Raw genomic sequence first — 15,027 nt, forward strand, 5'->3', positions numbered from 1 at the left:
GCTCTACCACTGAGCAACACCCCAGCCCCTCACTGGGGGACTCTAGGCAGATGCTCTCCCACTGAGCCACACCCCAGCCCCTCACTGGAGGATTCTAGGCAGGGGCTCTACCACTGAGCTGCAATGCTAGCTCCTGCTTTTTGCATTTCTTCTATTTTGCTTTCTGTTCTTGCTCTTCCCTGCCCTTTTCTTGGGTGTTCTTTCTGGCCTCAGCAGTTGGTCTTCCTCTGGCCCCCTGCCTGAAGGCTGCATCCCAACCCAAGGTACATCCTCTCTGCCGACCCCTGCTAACCTTTGCATGCTAGCCTGGCCTTGGTAGCCCAAAGGCTGGGCTGCTGCCCAGAGCTGTGTGCGTGACTGGACAATGCCCTGTCAGTCCCGCAAGCCAGCCCAAGCTCCACTGCCCCCTCTAGTAGCAACACCCAAAAGCTTCCTATTGGCTATATCCAGGCTGGTGTGCCCGGAGGGAGCCTGTAAATAGAGAGACTAGAGAGGGAGGAAGAGAAGTGGAGAGAAAGCCTCCCTTCCGCAATGCCTGCTGATAATTGGCTCTTGGGGACCAGCTGGGGACACAAGGGCCAGCTGGGCCAGGAAGTGTTGTACAATGCTCTTCTTTCAGGAGAGCCGCTGCTGGCCTTAGGTCCCGTGTGACTCCAGCGGAGTAGAGAGAACAGGGAGTTCTTAGAGGATGTTCTCGAACCTAGACCCCCCTCCAGAGGTGAGACGCAAAGCCCCTGCAAGTCCCCCCTCCCTCCGCTCACACAGGCACCCGCCTGCAGAACCAGATCCGTCCAGACCAAATGATTTCTCTCCGAGTCTGGGCAGCAACTGAGTGGTATGGGGGAGCAGGTAGCGTCGAGGCTTGGGGACCCCCATCCTACCCTGCCTTAGGTGTGGGAGCATATAGAAGGAGAAGCTAGAGTCTCTACTCTGGATCTGTGTTGTGTGTGTGATGTGTTCATGTTCATGTGTGTATGTGTAATATATAGACGTGTTCGTAATGGTGTGTGCATGTGGAAGCCAGAAGTCAACTTAAAGTGCCTTGCTTGGTGGTTCCCCGTCTTATTTTTTTCCAGACAACATCTGCCCTTGAACCCGGAGATCATCTGACCAGTGAACTTTAGGAATCCGCCATCTCTGCCTCTGTATCACACTCCCCAGATGGGATGATGGAGTTATGAGATATGCACCACACCTTTATTTTATGTGGGTGCTGAGGATTGAATTTGGGGTTCATGCTTGCGTGGCTGTAGCTTGACAAGTGCAAGAAAATGGTAAAAACGTAGACTTTAGGTCTTTTAAAGTGACATTTACTTATTTATGAGAGGTGGAAGCTTACCAAGGCGTGCTTATGGGGTTCACAGGACAATGTGCAGGAGTCTGGTCTGGGTTCTGGGGATTGAACCCAGGTCATCAGGTTTAGCGACAAGCATTTTTTCCTGCTGAGCCATTTCCACCAGCCCCAAGATGTAGTCTTTGCAATATAGATAGATGTAGAAGTTTGTGTGAGGTCGGATGGAGTATGAGGGCGTCATCTGGGCAAACTGGTCTTAACAGGAACCTCTACCCCAGAATTATCAAGGGTTTGGGTGCCTTTGAGGTGCCCCCACTCCCTTCTTTTGAGACAGGATGTTAATATTGCCTGGCATGGCCTTAAATCACTCTGTAGCCCAGGTGCACCTAGAACGTAGGAGCCTTGCGCTTCAGCTTCCTCCGCTAGCTGGGATGACAGGCTAGCACCTCCCAGCCTGGCCACAGCCAGCTTGCCTCAAAGAGCCTAGCATGAACCAGACATGGTGGCACATATCTGTAATCCTGAGACTTTGAGGATTGTGAGTTCAAAGCCAGCCTGGACTAGTAAACTTCTGTCTCAAAACTGTGGGGAGGGGAGCTGGGGATACAGCTTAGTTGGTGGCTTACTTGCCTAGTCTGTGTGAGGCCATGCATTCATCCGAAGCACCAAATAAATGGGGCACAGTGGGCCACACTGGTAATCCTAGCGCTCAGGAGGTAGAGGAAGGAAAATAAGAAGTTCAAGGTCATTCTCTGCTACATAGTGAATTCAAGGCCAGCTTGGAATAAATGAGACTCTGTCTCAGCAAAACCCAAAACTGGAGAATGTTAAAGCTCAGACCCGCCTTGTGTCTCAGAGGCCTGAGAGGTGGTGTGAGCAGAAGCTGAGCTATAGCCGAGAGCCATGGTGGGGCCTCCGCACCCGTGAATATTTCTGGAAGTACGCCGGGTACACCGGTAACACTGAATGCACTCCTGTGAGCACCCCCAGCTCCAGGAGAGGACGTCGGGTAACAGCTAGGTCAGGGGAACCTATAAGTGCCCCAAGTGGTTTTTACGTTTATTTATTGTGCGTGTGTGGTGGGAGTGCGGTGCGTGCACACACGTGTGAAGGTCGGAGAACAGTTTATGGGAGTTATTGCTGTCCTACAGTGCAGGCCTGGGGCTTGGTGGCAAGCACGCTTAACCCACTGAGCCATCTTGCTGACTCGGGAGTTAGTATCTATTGCACCTGCCTATGAGGGAGTTTCAGGATTAGGTTAATTTAGATGGGAAAACCCACTCTAAATGTGGGTGGCATCGTCCCATTGGCCTGTATAAATAGTGAGCTGCTTTCCAGGACAGGCTCCAAAGCCACAGAGAAACCCTGTCTCGAAAAACCAAAAAAAAAAAAAAAGTGAGCTGCTGGGTGGTGATGGCCGCTGTGGTGACACACGCCTTTTATCCCAACACTTGGGAGGCAGAGGCAGGTGGATCCCTGTGAGTTGGAGGCCAGCCTGGTGTACGGAGTGAGTTCCAGGATAGCCAGGGCTACACAGAGAAACCCTGTCTGGGGCTGAGGAGGGGAGAGAGCTGAGCGCCAGCGTCCATCTCTCTCTGCTTCCTGCCTGTGGATACAATGTGACCAGCTGCCCCACCTCCAGCTGACATGCCTTCCCCACTATGATGGACGGGACCTTCAGCCTAGGAGCCATAAGCTACCTTTTCTCCCTCCTGTGGCTTTTGTTAGGAATGAGAAAAGCAACAAAGACCGGGCGTCTTCAGCAAACCCAGTGCTAGATCAGGTCTTTTGCAGTTGTGCTGGACCCAGGCTTGGAGGTAGTGACCCCTTAAATACAACACTGAAAAAACCCACCTCATTTATAGCAAGCCCCTGTACTGCTCAAGAGCCTTCTGTGGGCCCCAGCATCAGTGCGTTAGTGACATTGTCCTTACAGCTACCGTCCTCTCCCTCAAAGTGGGAACCTCAGCTAGTTCTAACCCGTGAGTCTTTCTCATAGGCACTCAGAGAGGTGATTGGCGGGTAAAATGATTTGATCTAGAGTGTGGCAATGATTTGCTTCAGAATAATCCAGGGAATGAGGGCTCAATGGTTGGTGGTAGCTGTGTCTCAAAATAAACAGACAGCTAGCTAAACAGAGCCTGCATTGGGCCCAGTGACTGGGGGTGCCTGCACCAAGCCTGTGATCTGTTTGACCCCTGGGTCACGCGTGGTGAAAGGAAAGAATCAACTCCCACGAGTTGGCCTCTGACCTACGTGTGTGCATTTTGGCAGGCAGGCATCCTTCTCCACCCTACCATCCCTCCCACCCCCGCAATGCACAAAATAAATAAATAATTAAAACCTTTTTAGAGAAGTCAAACAACAGAGGCTTGGATGGCGGCTCAGGGGTTAAGAGCACACATACTGTTCTTGCAGAGTGCCTGAGTTCAGGTCCCAGTGCCCACATCAGGTGGTTCACAGCGCTAGCCCCAATGCCCCAGCCGCTCCTAGTGTCTGCACTCACATACACATACCTGCAGCCAGCCACACACAGACATAATCTTACAAAATAATAAACCTTTTAAAAATTCCCGGCTACCAACTAGCTTCCATGATATGATGCCATTTGTGCACGTTATTCACGGGTCTGGGAACTCTGTTAAAATTAGCACCAGGGTCTTGATTTTGAAAACAACAGGAAAGGAATAATTTCATGTTTTTCCATGTAATTAAGGAAGGAAAAAGGATTTGCCCTCGAGCTGGAAGATGACCAAGAGTTGATGGAGGGCCAGGGGAGTTTTGTTTGGTTTATTATTTGGGAGAAAAGTACTTGCTCCAGCTCTTGCATGAAGGTCGGGGAACACTTGTGGATTGGGATCTCCCCTTCCATCTTCCTGGAGGTCCTGGGAAGACCACCCCGATTGCCTGGCTTGCCATGCAAGCACCTTTACCCACCGATCCCTCTCGCCAGCCCTCAGTGGGAAGGTTTAGAAATGGCCGAGGGATGGCTGGCTGGTCTCAGGCCACAGTGGCTCCCCGACACCAGCATCTCTTCCTCTTGTACTCCGAGGAATAATGTTTCCCCGGGGATGAAAAAGCCTTCCTTTGTGTGGCCCCCTAATTACCAGCCTGTTGTGCCAAGCCAGCGAGTAGCAGGCGGGTGCAGCAGCTGGGCACAGCCAATGCCAGGCAGCAAAGCCTGTTCCCTTGGGACAGCCTGGGACAGCTGGTCTGGGAGCACTGCCCACTCGGCCCCCTCCTCCAAACCCTAAGCTGGGTACCCGCAGAGGATCTAGAGGGCCCTGGATGGTCTAAGGGCAATCAGAAACCCCAAGGGTCATTGGAGGCGGGGTGGGGGAGGAGTGGGAAGTTGGGAGGGTCTCAGCCACTCTCCGAGGCTTATTTATTTCATCTCCTTCCCCTCCCCCATCTTGTTTTTGCAGACTGTCAGCGTCAATAAAGCCATTAATACGCAGGAAGTGGCTGTGAAGGAAAAACATGCCAGGAATATCCTTTTGGATGTGATCCTTGGGAGGCCGACCCTGGAAGGGGGGTCAAATATTGGGAACTGAGGTCAGGAGGAGGCTTCTCGCCTGCCAACAGGAAGAGTAACTCTTGCCTGGGACAGAGGGCTGCCGATGGAAGCCACTCACTTCCGGTCTAACTACAGACCCAGAGAGCACTGGTCTCAGACACCCAAGCCTGGCAAGGCCCCAGGGACCCAGGAGGCCATCCAGCCCGGACCTTTCCTCTGTATTTAGTTAAGTCTTCAGCCCAGGACAGATGACTAATTAAGGGGTCCATTAACTAAAGCAACCTGGCCACCAGGTTCTCCCAGAATCCCCCAGTCCCTGCCTGTTACATAGTCCTGGCTGGCAAACCCACTCCCCACCCCTAAACTTCTCTAGCCCAGATGCTGGGCTGCCCTTCCCTATACAACCCCACCGTTTTGGTGACCTGGCCTTTTCAGCTCAGCTGTTCCCCCTCTCCCCTCACGGCCCAGCTCAGTCTGGTCATGTCCACTCTGCACTCTCCCGATGTCCCTGCCTGTGGCTGTGCTCTCTGTGCTGAGCTTCTCTCCAGCCTCTTTTTGATGGTTTTTGATGGTGGTGGTTGTGAGACAGGACCTCATTGTGTCCTACAAGTTGGCCTCAGAATTGGGATACTCCTGCTCTCGATCCCACTGGGATTGTAGGTGTGTGCCACCATGCCCAGCTTCTCTCCCTCACTTTAATAATGTCTGAGAAAGCCTCCTAAGCTGGCTCAGCTGGCAGAAGCTGGTCACGACGGACATCCCTCGTCTGGTTCTCAGAAAGCACAGTGGGCCAAGGAAGCCTGTCTTCACGGCTGCCCTCTGACATCCACACATGTGCTGTGGCACGCGCCGCTCACGCCCACAGACGTAAGGCATCCACGTGAACAGTGATCACAGGCACAACAAAAGTCAAAGAGGGAACCCCGTTTAAGGTGGTGGCCATGCACTGGAGAGATGGCTCAGGGGTTAGGAGCACTAGCTGATCTTCCAAAGGACCCAGGTTCAATTCCCAGCACCCACACGGCAGCTCACAACTGTCTGCAACTCCCATTCCAGGGATCTGACACAGTCACACAGACATAAATGCAGGCAAAACACCGATGGACATAAAATACAAATAAATAAGTTATTATTGTTTTAAATGGTAGCAATGGTCCCAAGAGCCCTACCCAGCCAAGGCCACCCCTAGCCCAGAGTCACAGGTGCAGATTAGAAGGGCTGTCTCTCTCAACACACTTCCATTCCTGGGGACAGTGGTGACACTAATCTCGGCCACTGGGAGGATGAAGCAGGGGGATTGTCATAGTTGGAGGCCAGCCTGGGCTACTGAGTGAGGGGGCAGGGGGCTGGGAGTGTGGCTCAGCTGGGAGGCTGCTTGCCTAACATGCCCAGGGTCCTTGGTCCTAGCCAGCTCCAGCCTGGCATAAACCAGGTGTGTCCTGTATAGGGGTAATCCCAGAAGTCTGGAGGTGGGGATAGGAGGATCAGAAGTTCAGAGTCATCCTCTATTAACAAACTAATTCCAGGACAGCCGGGGTACTTCAGTGTTGACCCAGTCTCAAAACGACAGGGGAGGGGGCGGTAAGATGACTCAACAGATGTAACGGAGGACCCGAGTTCAGTCTCGAGACCCCCCGCATGGAACTGGTTCCAACCAGCTGCCCCCCCATCTTCTACACATGTACCTGGGCATCTGAGTTCCCACACATACACATGCACACACATAATTATAATACATAAATAAATGAAAATGTAATTTTTTTTAAAAAGACAGTTCCTTTTTCGGGGAAACTGTTATAAAATAGAGAACAAGATATTTTAATACCCTCAGCCTCCAAACTGTCGGAGCATACGTGTAGAACTGTGGGGTCTCAGCGGTGAGCGGCGCCCCACCCTCCTTGCCAGTATCACGTGCCAGGCCCTTGCTTTCCCTGACTCCCCTCTCACCGTGCATCCTGGGCACCCACCATGAGAAAGGGGCACAGACATTTTGGTCCGTGGTTAATCGACTGCCTCTGTCCAGCAACGCCATGCTATGCTGGAAGTTCTGTCACGTCTTCCACAAACTCCTCCGCGATGGACATCCAAACGTGAGTCCCTGGGGCTTCAGGGGAGGCCAGTGGCGCATGCGGGGGAACGGGAAACTGATTTCTGCTCCTGTCGCCCATGGCCCGTGACAGATGCCAGTGAGCAAAGATGGGAACGGAAGCTTTAAAGATATATTTTTATTTAAATGTGTGTGTCTATGTGAGTGTATGTCACATGTGTCCAGGTGCCTGACAAGGCCAAAAGGGGGCGCCAGATCCACAGGAGCTGGAATTCGAGGACGTTGTGAGCCTCCCAGTGTGGGTATTGGGAAACAAGCTCTCTCTGCAGGAGCTGCGAAACACCCTTAACTGCAGAGTCATCTCTCCTGCTCCAGGAACTGAATCTTTAAAACTATTTTATCCAGAGAGCCAGGAATTAGAGAAGACCGAGTCTCCTAGCTCATGTTAAGCCAGCAGATTATATAGGGAGAAGGGGGTGGAGACAAAGGTTGTCAATCATTTTAGGGTTCAGCCTTGCCCATTTGCTGGGGTGATCCCCCATATTTCTGATCAAGAAATCCCACTTTACTTCTGATATTTGTGCCTCTCGTTATCATCCCTTGCACCCTTCTCTCGTTCTGTGGGTGTCTGGGCTCAAATATTTATTGATGGGCTTGGTCAGGTTAGTGTCTGCTGGTGTCAGCCTGTGCCAGAGGCATCTGAGCCAGGAGGCGGTGTTACACTCCAACTGTGTGAAGCCAGCAACATTGTGTATGTACTGATTATGCTAAACAGCATGAAGTACGAGTTTCTTTGTAATATAGAATATGGAAGCACCACGTTCATCTCTCCTGTCCCCTATCAAGAACAATCGACAAGCCTACAAGATGATCCCAGGAGCCCAAGGTGAAAGGAGAGAACTGATTTCTGAAAGTCATCCTCTTATCTCCTTTTATATGCTGTGGCTCCTGCTACCCATTCACACACACACACACACACACACACACACACACACACACACACTATGGAAAAAGAGACTGCTGTCTGCTGCCATAGCCCTGGTCTTTGATTTCCCATAGGAGGTGGGGCCATCCTTTCTGATGGGTGTCCTCCCCACCTCAGCCCAGGAAGATTGTCCTCTGGCCACCCGTGTCTCCTCTCATGGTTCTTCTCTTCTAGGTGCTAAAAGACTCTCTGAGATACAAAAATGAATTGAGCGACATGAGCAGGATGTGGGTAAGTGTGGGGTTGCACAGGGCACCCCCTAATCTTCATACCATATCATCAAGAGCATGGGATGTAACAAGTTAGCTTCTTGGTTTGGTTCAGACAGTGTCTCACGGAATCCAGGCTAGCCCCAAATTGACTATGTTGCTAAGGCTGATCCTTATCATGATCCTCCTGTCTCCCCTTCCTGTGTGCTGGGATTGCAGGGATGCATGGCCACGTCCAGTTTATACAGTGGTGGGGGAAGCAGGCACCCTGCCAACTAAACCACATCACCAGCCAGCCCATCTCTGATTGTTTAGCTTCTTCTGTGAGGGGTGAGCCGAAGATGTCGGAAGCTACAGGCAAATCCCAAGTCCCCAGAGTTTGTCCTGGGGACATGAATTCCATGTCATGAAATTAGGGTCCCTCACAGGGACTTGTCATTGTGCTTGTGCCCTTTGTGGTCACAATACATGGCTCACCGGTTAAGAGCACTGGCTGCTCTTCCTGAGGACCAGAGTTCAATTCCCAGCATCCATGTGATAGCTCACAACTACTTCTAACTGCAGAGATCCAGTGACCTCTTCCGGCCTCCTCAGACACTCTTACATGCTTACACAGACCCCTATGCCCACAATGCACCTATACACCTAATAATATAAGATCAAAAAATTAAAGTTTTATCTTTTGTTTGAGGTCTCCATACATAGCCCAGGCTAGCCTAGAACTCCTGAGGGTTGGGATTATATAGGCATGCAATGGGAAGGTGGGGTGGGAACACAGGAGGGGTGGAGGTGGTAGGATATGCATTTGTATGTGAACACACACACAGTCAGCCCCGGGCATTGGTCCACAGTAGCTCTTCACCTTGTTAGGTTTGTTTTTGTTTGGTCTTTAGGTTTTGAAGCAGGGTCTCTCTGTGTAGCCCTGGCTGTCCTAGAACTCACTGTGGAGACCAGGCTGGCCTTGCCTCACTGAGATCCTCTCATACCTCTGCATCCCTAATGCTAGGATTAAAGGCTTCTGACATCACCCTACACCAAGCCTTACACCTCATTTTAAAGATTTATTTATTATGTATACAACATTCTGCCTCCATGTATGCCTGCATGTTACAGATGGCTGTGAGCCACCATGTGGATGCTGGGAATTGAACTCAGGATCTCTGGAAAAGCAGCCAGTACTCTTAACCACTGAGCCATCTCTCCAGCCCTTACACCTCATTTTTTGATTCAGGAGCTCACTGAACTTGTGGCTCACCGATTAGGTAGAGATGGTTGTCGGGTGAGCCCTGGGGATTCTCCGTCTCTGCCTCCACAGCACTGCAAATTCACTCTGTGAGTGCTGACCCCTGGGCCCGCTCAGAAACTACTTACAGACTGAGCCACATCCCCAGCCCTTGTTATTTTTTTTTAATCTCATTCCTTGCTTTCTTATGGATTCATTGGTCACTTTGTAACCCAGGCTAGCCTTCAATTCCAGATCCTTCTGCCTCAGCCTCCTTGGTGCTGGGCTTGCAGATGTACAGCCACACCTGACTTCCTTTACGATAGCTTTTAAAAATATATTTTTAATTTTATTCGTCTGTGTGTGCACAGGGCGCTGATGTAGGCCAAAAGAGGGTGTCACATTCGCTGGGGCTAGAATTACAGGCAGTTGTGAGCGAGGAACCAAACTCAGGTCCTCTGCTAGAGCAGCGAGCACCGTGCTCTCTGGACAGCTGAGCCATTGCTCCGGGTCTTTACAAGGTCTTCTGCCTGGCAAATAGTTTAGCTATAGTAATGAGAGCCATGCCATATATCACTTTTTCTAATCTTATCATCTGTCCTTAAAGATCTGCTTGGCCATCTGGTATTTCTAGTGAATTTTAGTTATTCTTCACATTTTCTTTTTGTGCTCTCCCCCACCCCCTTTGGGAGCTACTCAGTTTTCCTGGGAACACAATTCTTTGAAGTCAGTAACAAAGACAGGTTCCTCCAGAGAGAACCTGTGTTTGCCTCCGCAGAGATTGATCTCAATTAAGCTCTCAGCTGGAGGTTAGGAATTCTGGGAAGGCCCCTGGGGAGTCTGCTGAGTCTCCCTCCCAGGGCTAGTTTAGCACAGGACTGGGTGGAGGAAACAGAACTTGAATATCTGTGGGAGTGCTGGGGTGCGCACCCTTTACATTTTTATTTTTAAGTGTGTGTGTGTGTCTGTGTGTGTAGGGGAGGGGTACATGCCTGACACCAAGCATGGCTGCAGGAATCAGGGTCTCTCTTCTACCATGTGGGACCCTGGGGTCGTCAGGCGTGGTGGCAAACTCCTTTATCCTCTGAACATCTTTCTAACCCTAATTATATTTATTACGTGTGTTGGGATGGGTGGGGCACGTGTGTGACGTAACACTCATACAGATTATGTGTGTTGGGATGGGTGGGGCACGTGTGTGACGTAACACTCATACAGGCGACACCTCGCCTGTGGCAGTCAGTCTTCTCCTTTCACCGCGTGGGTCCCAGGGGTTGACCCATGACTCAGGTTGTCGGGCCTGGCATCAAGAGCTCTCACCCACTGAGCAACCAATAGCCTGAGAAAAAGGCTGAAGGCAAAACACTGCTTCAATGTTGATGCAGCTTTCTTCTTCCCCCAAGGGCCACCTGAGCGAGGGGTACGGACAGCTGTGCAGCATCTACCTCAAACTGCTGAGAACAAGGATGGAGTACCACACCAAAGTGAGCACCTGCCATTCTCCATTTCGCCTGCTCCCTCGCCCCATCCCTCCTCCAAGCCCTCCCCCAGTCTTCCCTCCAGACCCTACTTGATCTTTATTATCACTCTAGGGAACAGTCTGGAGCCTCAAGAAGTAGGGGTGCTGTGGCCCAACTCTAAGGGGAAGTCAGCTGATAGAACAGAGGTGATCAGGGACCCCAGGGTGACCTTTTGACCTGTGACCTTTCACGGGGTCATTTGTTCTGCATTTCACAAATAGGATAACAAGTCATCCAGTGGGTGGTGTTTCCTGAGGAAAATGGCGAACCTTTACTTATGTATATTATTAAGATTTATTTATAGTTTGTATGTATTGTCTACATATATGTATGTGCGCCATATGCATGCAGAAGAGGGTGCAGATCCTCTAGAAGGAGAGTTATAGACAGACAGCTGTGAGCTTCCATGGGGTGCTAGGAACTTAATGCACCTCCTGTGCTAGAAAGACCAGCAAGCGCTGTTAACTGCTGAGCCACCAATCCAGCCCATCTTGGCTTTTTGTTTTGAATTATATATATATTTTATAATAAAGGACTCTTTTTTAAAAATATTTATTTATTTATTATGTATACACTATTCTGTCTGTATGCCTGAAGGCCAGAAGAGGGCACCAGACCTCATTCCAGATGGTTGTGAGCCACCATGTGGTTGCTGGGAATTGAACTCAGGACCTTTGGTAGAGCAGGCAATGCTCTTAACCACTGAGCCATCTCTCCAGCCCTTGAATTATATTTTAATTTATTTGGGGAGGTAGTGTGAGAGGACAACTTAGAAGAGTTGGTTCTTTCAGGGCTGGAAAGACAGCTCAGAGGTTTAGAGCGCAGGCTATCTTTTCAAAGGGAGTAGGGTTCAATTCCCAGCACCCACCCCACACTTTTTTTTTTTTTTATGGTTTTTCAAGACAGGGTTTCTCTGTGGTTTTGGAGCCTGTCCTGGAACTAGCTCTTGTAGACCAGGCTGGTCTCGAACTCACAGAGATCCGCCTGCCTCTGCCTCCCGAGTGCTGGGATTAAAAGCGTGCGCCACCACCGCCCAGCCCCACACTGCAGTTCACAGCCATCTGTCACACCAGTTCTAGGGGCTCCAAGGCTGTTTTTCTACACTCTGTGGGCAGCACACATACACATGGTGTATATACATACTTGCAGGAAAACATTCATATGCATAAAATAAAAATAAATCTTTTTTAAAGATCATTTGGAAGATAAAAATAATAAATAAAATGTACTCTTTATTATAGGGGAGAAAAATAGTTTACTCTCCCTTTCTATCATGTAGTCCCAGGTATCAAATTAGGGTCCAAACAAGCCAAAAATAAATAATAAAATAAATAGCATGTGATAAAGCAAAAATAAATGAGTTCTCACCTTGTTCTAGCTCCTTGTCCAGGTTTTCAGTCTGGAATTTAGAAGTTCTTGATGCATGGCCACCTATCTTTCTATGATCTGTTTCCATGTCCTATGGTGTTTTGGCTAACTCCGCAGCTGAGGCAGGAGAACCGCTTGAATCCAGAAGGAGATGTAGCTAAATGGGCAGGCACTCACCTAGCACGCACGAAGCCTTGGTTTTCATGCCAGCACTGCATAAACCTAGTATAGTGTGCACGTCTAATTCCAGCACTCAGGAGGATCAGAAGTTCAAGTTGTCCTTAGCTACATAGTAAGTTTCAGGTCAACCTGTGTACGTGGACTTTTCTTTCCTGCCTGCCAGTTCCTGAATAACCACGATGGAGACTCAATATTAATTAAAAATGCTCACCCATAGCTCTTACAACTTAAATTAACCCATACTTCTTATCTAAATTCTACCACGCGGCTCATGGCTTGTTAGCTCATTTTGTTCTCTTTTCTGCTTCCTCTGTGTCTGGCTGGCAACTCTGTAGACTCCGCCCTTCTTCCCAGCATCCTCCTAGTCTGACCTCCCACCTAATCTCTTCCTGCCCATCTGTACGCTCTTTATTAACCAATTGTACAAAGCTTGCTCCACAGCAACCGTGCCTCAAAGCAGACAAACAATAAAAAACAAATAAAACACTTGAGAACGTGGTCCTGTCTCTCCTAGATTCCCATGAGCTCACTCATGGGAATAGTAGCTTTGGTAAGAGGCCAAGGCTGAGGAGATTGAATGGGAACCAGAAAGGACCAGTGATAAGTGAGTGTCTACTGCCCAGGGATCCCTGACGATCGCCTGGGGAACATGCTCGCACACTGAGTCTCATTGCACCTTGGGAGGACATGCTTAGAACGTTCCAGGACTCATGTAAGAGCGGGACCTTCAGCTCCGATGATGGGTAGTAGACAGTGGGTGGTCTTTCTTGGAAGCCATTAAGGGGTCTGTGTTTGTGAGGTCATGCAGACTGATCCTGCCTCCCTCAAAAGTGTCTAGTTGACATAGGATCTGCTACGTGTATTTAATATGGGCAGCCTGTGTTTGCACTGGACTCATTGGGCTGTATAGGGGCCTTTTTCCCCCAGGTACTAGGATCGAACCCAGGTCTTTGTGCATGCAGGGGAACCACTCCCTGTCTAAGTTGTGCCCTCACACAAGCGCTCGGCCCTGAGTTGACATTGGCGACACTCCCCCCACTTATCTGCACCCGCTGCCCTCTTGTGCTTCCTTCTGTCATCTCCCTTCACCCAAACTTCCTTCCAGAATCCCAGGTTCCCGGGCAACCTCCAGATGAGTGACCGGCAGCTGGATGAGGCCGGAGAAAGTGATGTCAACAACTTGTAAGTGGCTGTCGGGCTCCAGACCCAGTAGGGAAGTAAGCCTTTGTGATTAGGTTTTTTTGTTCCTGGAAATGGTAAGAGGGCCTAAAGGTGCGACACAGGGGCTGGGGTGAGGAATGAGTTCCCCGGGTGACTTGGACTCAAGGCCACTTACCGCTAGTGCTGTTTCTGTCTGGAATCCTACCCATGTGTATTTCAACAGGGTTTCCTCTGTCCCGGTCTCCACAAACCCCAGACCAAGCCCTGTTATCTCTCGTTTCCCTGGTGGAAGCTTGAGAGGCTTAGTCTTTAAATAACGTTCATGATAGATGTTTGGAAGGAAGCTGGAGCATATGCCTGTACTGGCAAGATTGCCCCTGAGCTCACATGGGAATCCTGAGCGTGGGGAAGCAGGACAGAGCATGGAGGTGTATGAAAACCTGGCTTTGGTGACTGAGGGTATGGTTCAGCGTTAGAATTCTTACCTAAACACTTGCCTAAAATGCCCCAGTGAGGTGCTGGGGATGCGGTTTAGCATTATCACGCTTGCTTAGCAAGTACAAGGTCATGGGTTTCATCTTCAGCATTCGGTTGGGCATTGATGCGGGCTCAGGCCTATAGACTTTGATTTCTGTTTCTTCTTGTGTCAGTTTTCAGCTTACAGTGGAGATGTTTGATTACCTGGAGTGTGAACTGAACCTCTTCCAAACTGGTGAGTCTCTTCCCTCTTAGCTGACCCAAGCTGTCCTGGGAATCATTCTCCCGATTCCCAGCCTGATCTGTGTGGTTCAGCTGGCCCAGCCCTTTTGTTGGTCTTTTTGTTTCATTAAAGACAAAACCTTTGTAGCACACATTGGCTTCAAACTCGCAGCTGTCCTGCCTCTACCATCTGAGCATTGGAATTACAGGCTTGCACTGCCATGTCCAGCGAAACGAGCCCTCGTTTGTTACCAATGGTTAGCAGAGGGCATTCAAGGCTGTCTCGTCATCCTTTCTCTCCTCGCAGCCTTGAAGTCAGTTATTTCACATGAGACAGGGAGACAGGTTGCTCTGCTCGACCTAAGGAGCCTCCCTCTCCCCTGGCTACCAAGCTCTCAGAGGCTTTTTCACCCGTTCTGACAGCCATGGTTCCAGCCAGTCCATGATTGGAGCTGAGCTGCTACACTGGCAATGCTTTCTGCTCAGAAGAGGAGTGCAGTCATTTTTCTTTGGGCCACCAACTAGCTCCTAAATAAAGACGTGGAGACTTATTATTAATTAGGAATGCTTGGTCTTAATTGAGGCTTTTCTCACTAGGTCTTTTAACTTAATTTAACCTGTTTCTAGTCATCTACATTTTGCTTTGGGTCTTTTTACCTTACATTCATTCCATATGTCCTACTTTCCTGTTTCCTGTTTTCCTGTGTCTGGCTGGGTGGCCCCTGGTGTCTCTCTTTCTTTCTTTCTTTCTTTCTTTCTTTCTTTCTTTCTTTCTTCTTTTCTTTTTTCTTTTTTTTTTTCTTTTTTTTTTTTTTTTTTTTTTTT

The 15,027-nt window shown here is 49.7% G+C and overlaps 1 protein-coding gene across 4 annotated transcripts in view; it reads left to right on the plus strand.

Annotated features, from left to right (window-relative positions):
- Hip1 (huntingtin interacting protein 1) overlaps positions 1–15,027 on the plus strand; it is a 123,324-nt gene that overhangs the window by 70,047 nt on the left and 38,250 nt on the right. For 3 of the 4 annotated variants that reach the window (XM_013350688.2, XM_005344618.2, XM_013350690.2), the window contains exons 2-7: positions 4,720–4,783; positions 6,759–6,901; positions 8,018–8,074; positions 10,678–10,758; positions 13,448–13,524; positions 14,154–14,215. In XM_013350688.2, the coding sequence (XP_013206142.1) occupies positions 4,720–4,783; positions 6,759–6,901; positions 8,018–8,074; positions 10,678–10,758; positions 13,448–13,524; positions 14,154–14,215 (484 nt within the window). Of the gene's footprint in view, positions 1–630; positions 719–4,719; positions 4,784–6,758; positions 6,902–8,017; positions 8,075–10,677; positions 10,759–13,447; positions 13,525–14,153; positions 14,216–15,027 lie in introns of those variants that run through there. The other variant, XM_026784747.1, reaches the window with a different exon arrangement.

The sequence above is a fragment of the Microtus ochrogaster genome, chromosome 2 (genome assembly GCF_000317375.1).
Source record: "Microtus ochrogaster isolate Prairie Vole_2 chromosome 2, MicOch1.0, whole genome shotgun sequence".
NCBI lineage: Eukaryota > Metazoa > Chordata > Mammalia > Rodentia > Cricetidae > Microtus > Microtus ochrogaster.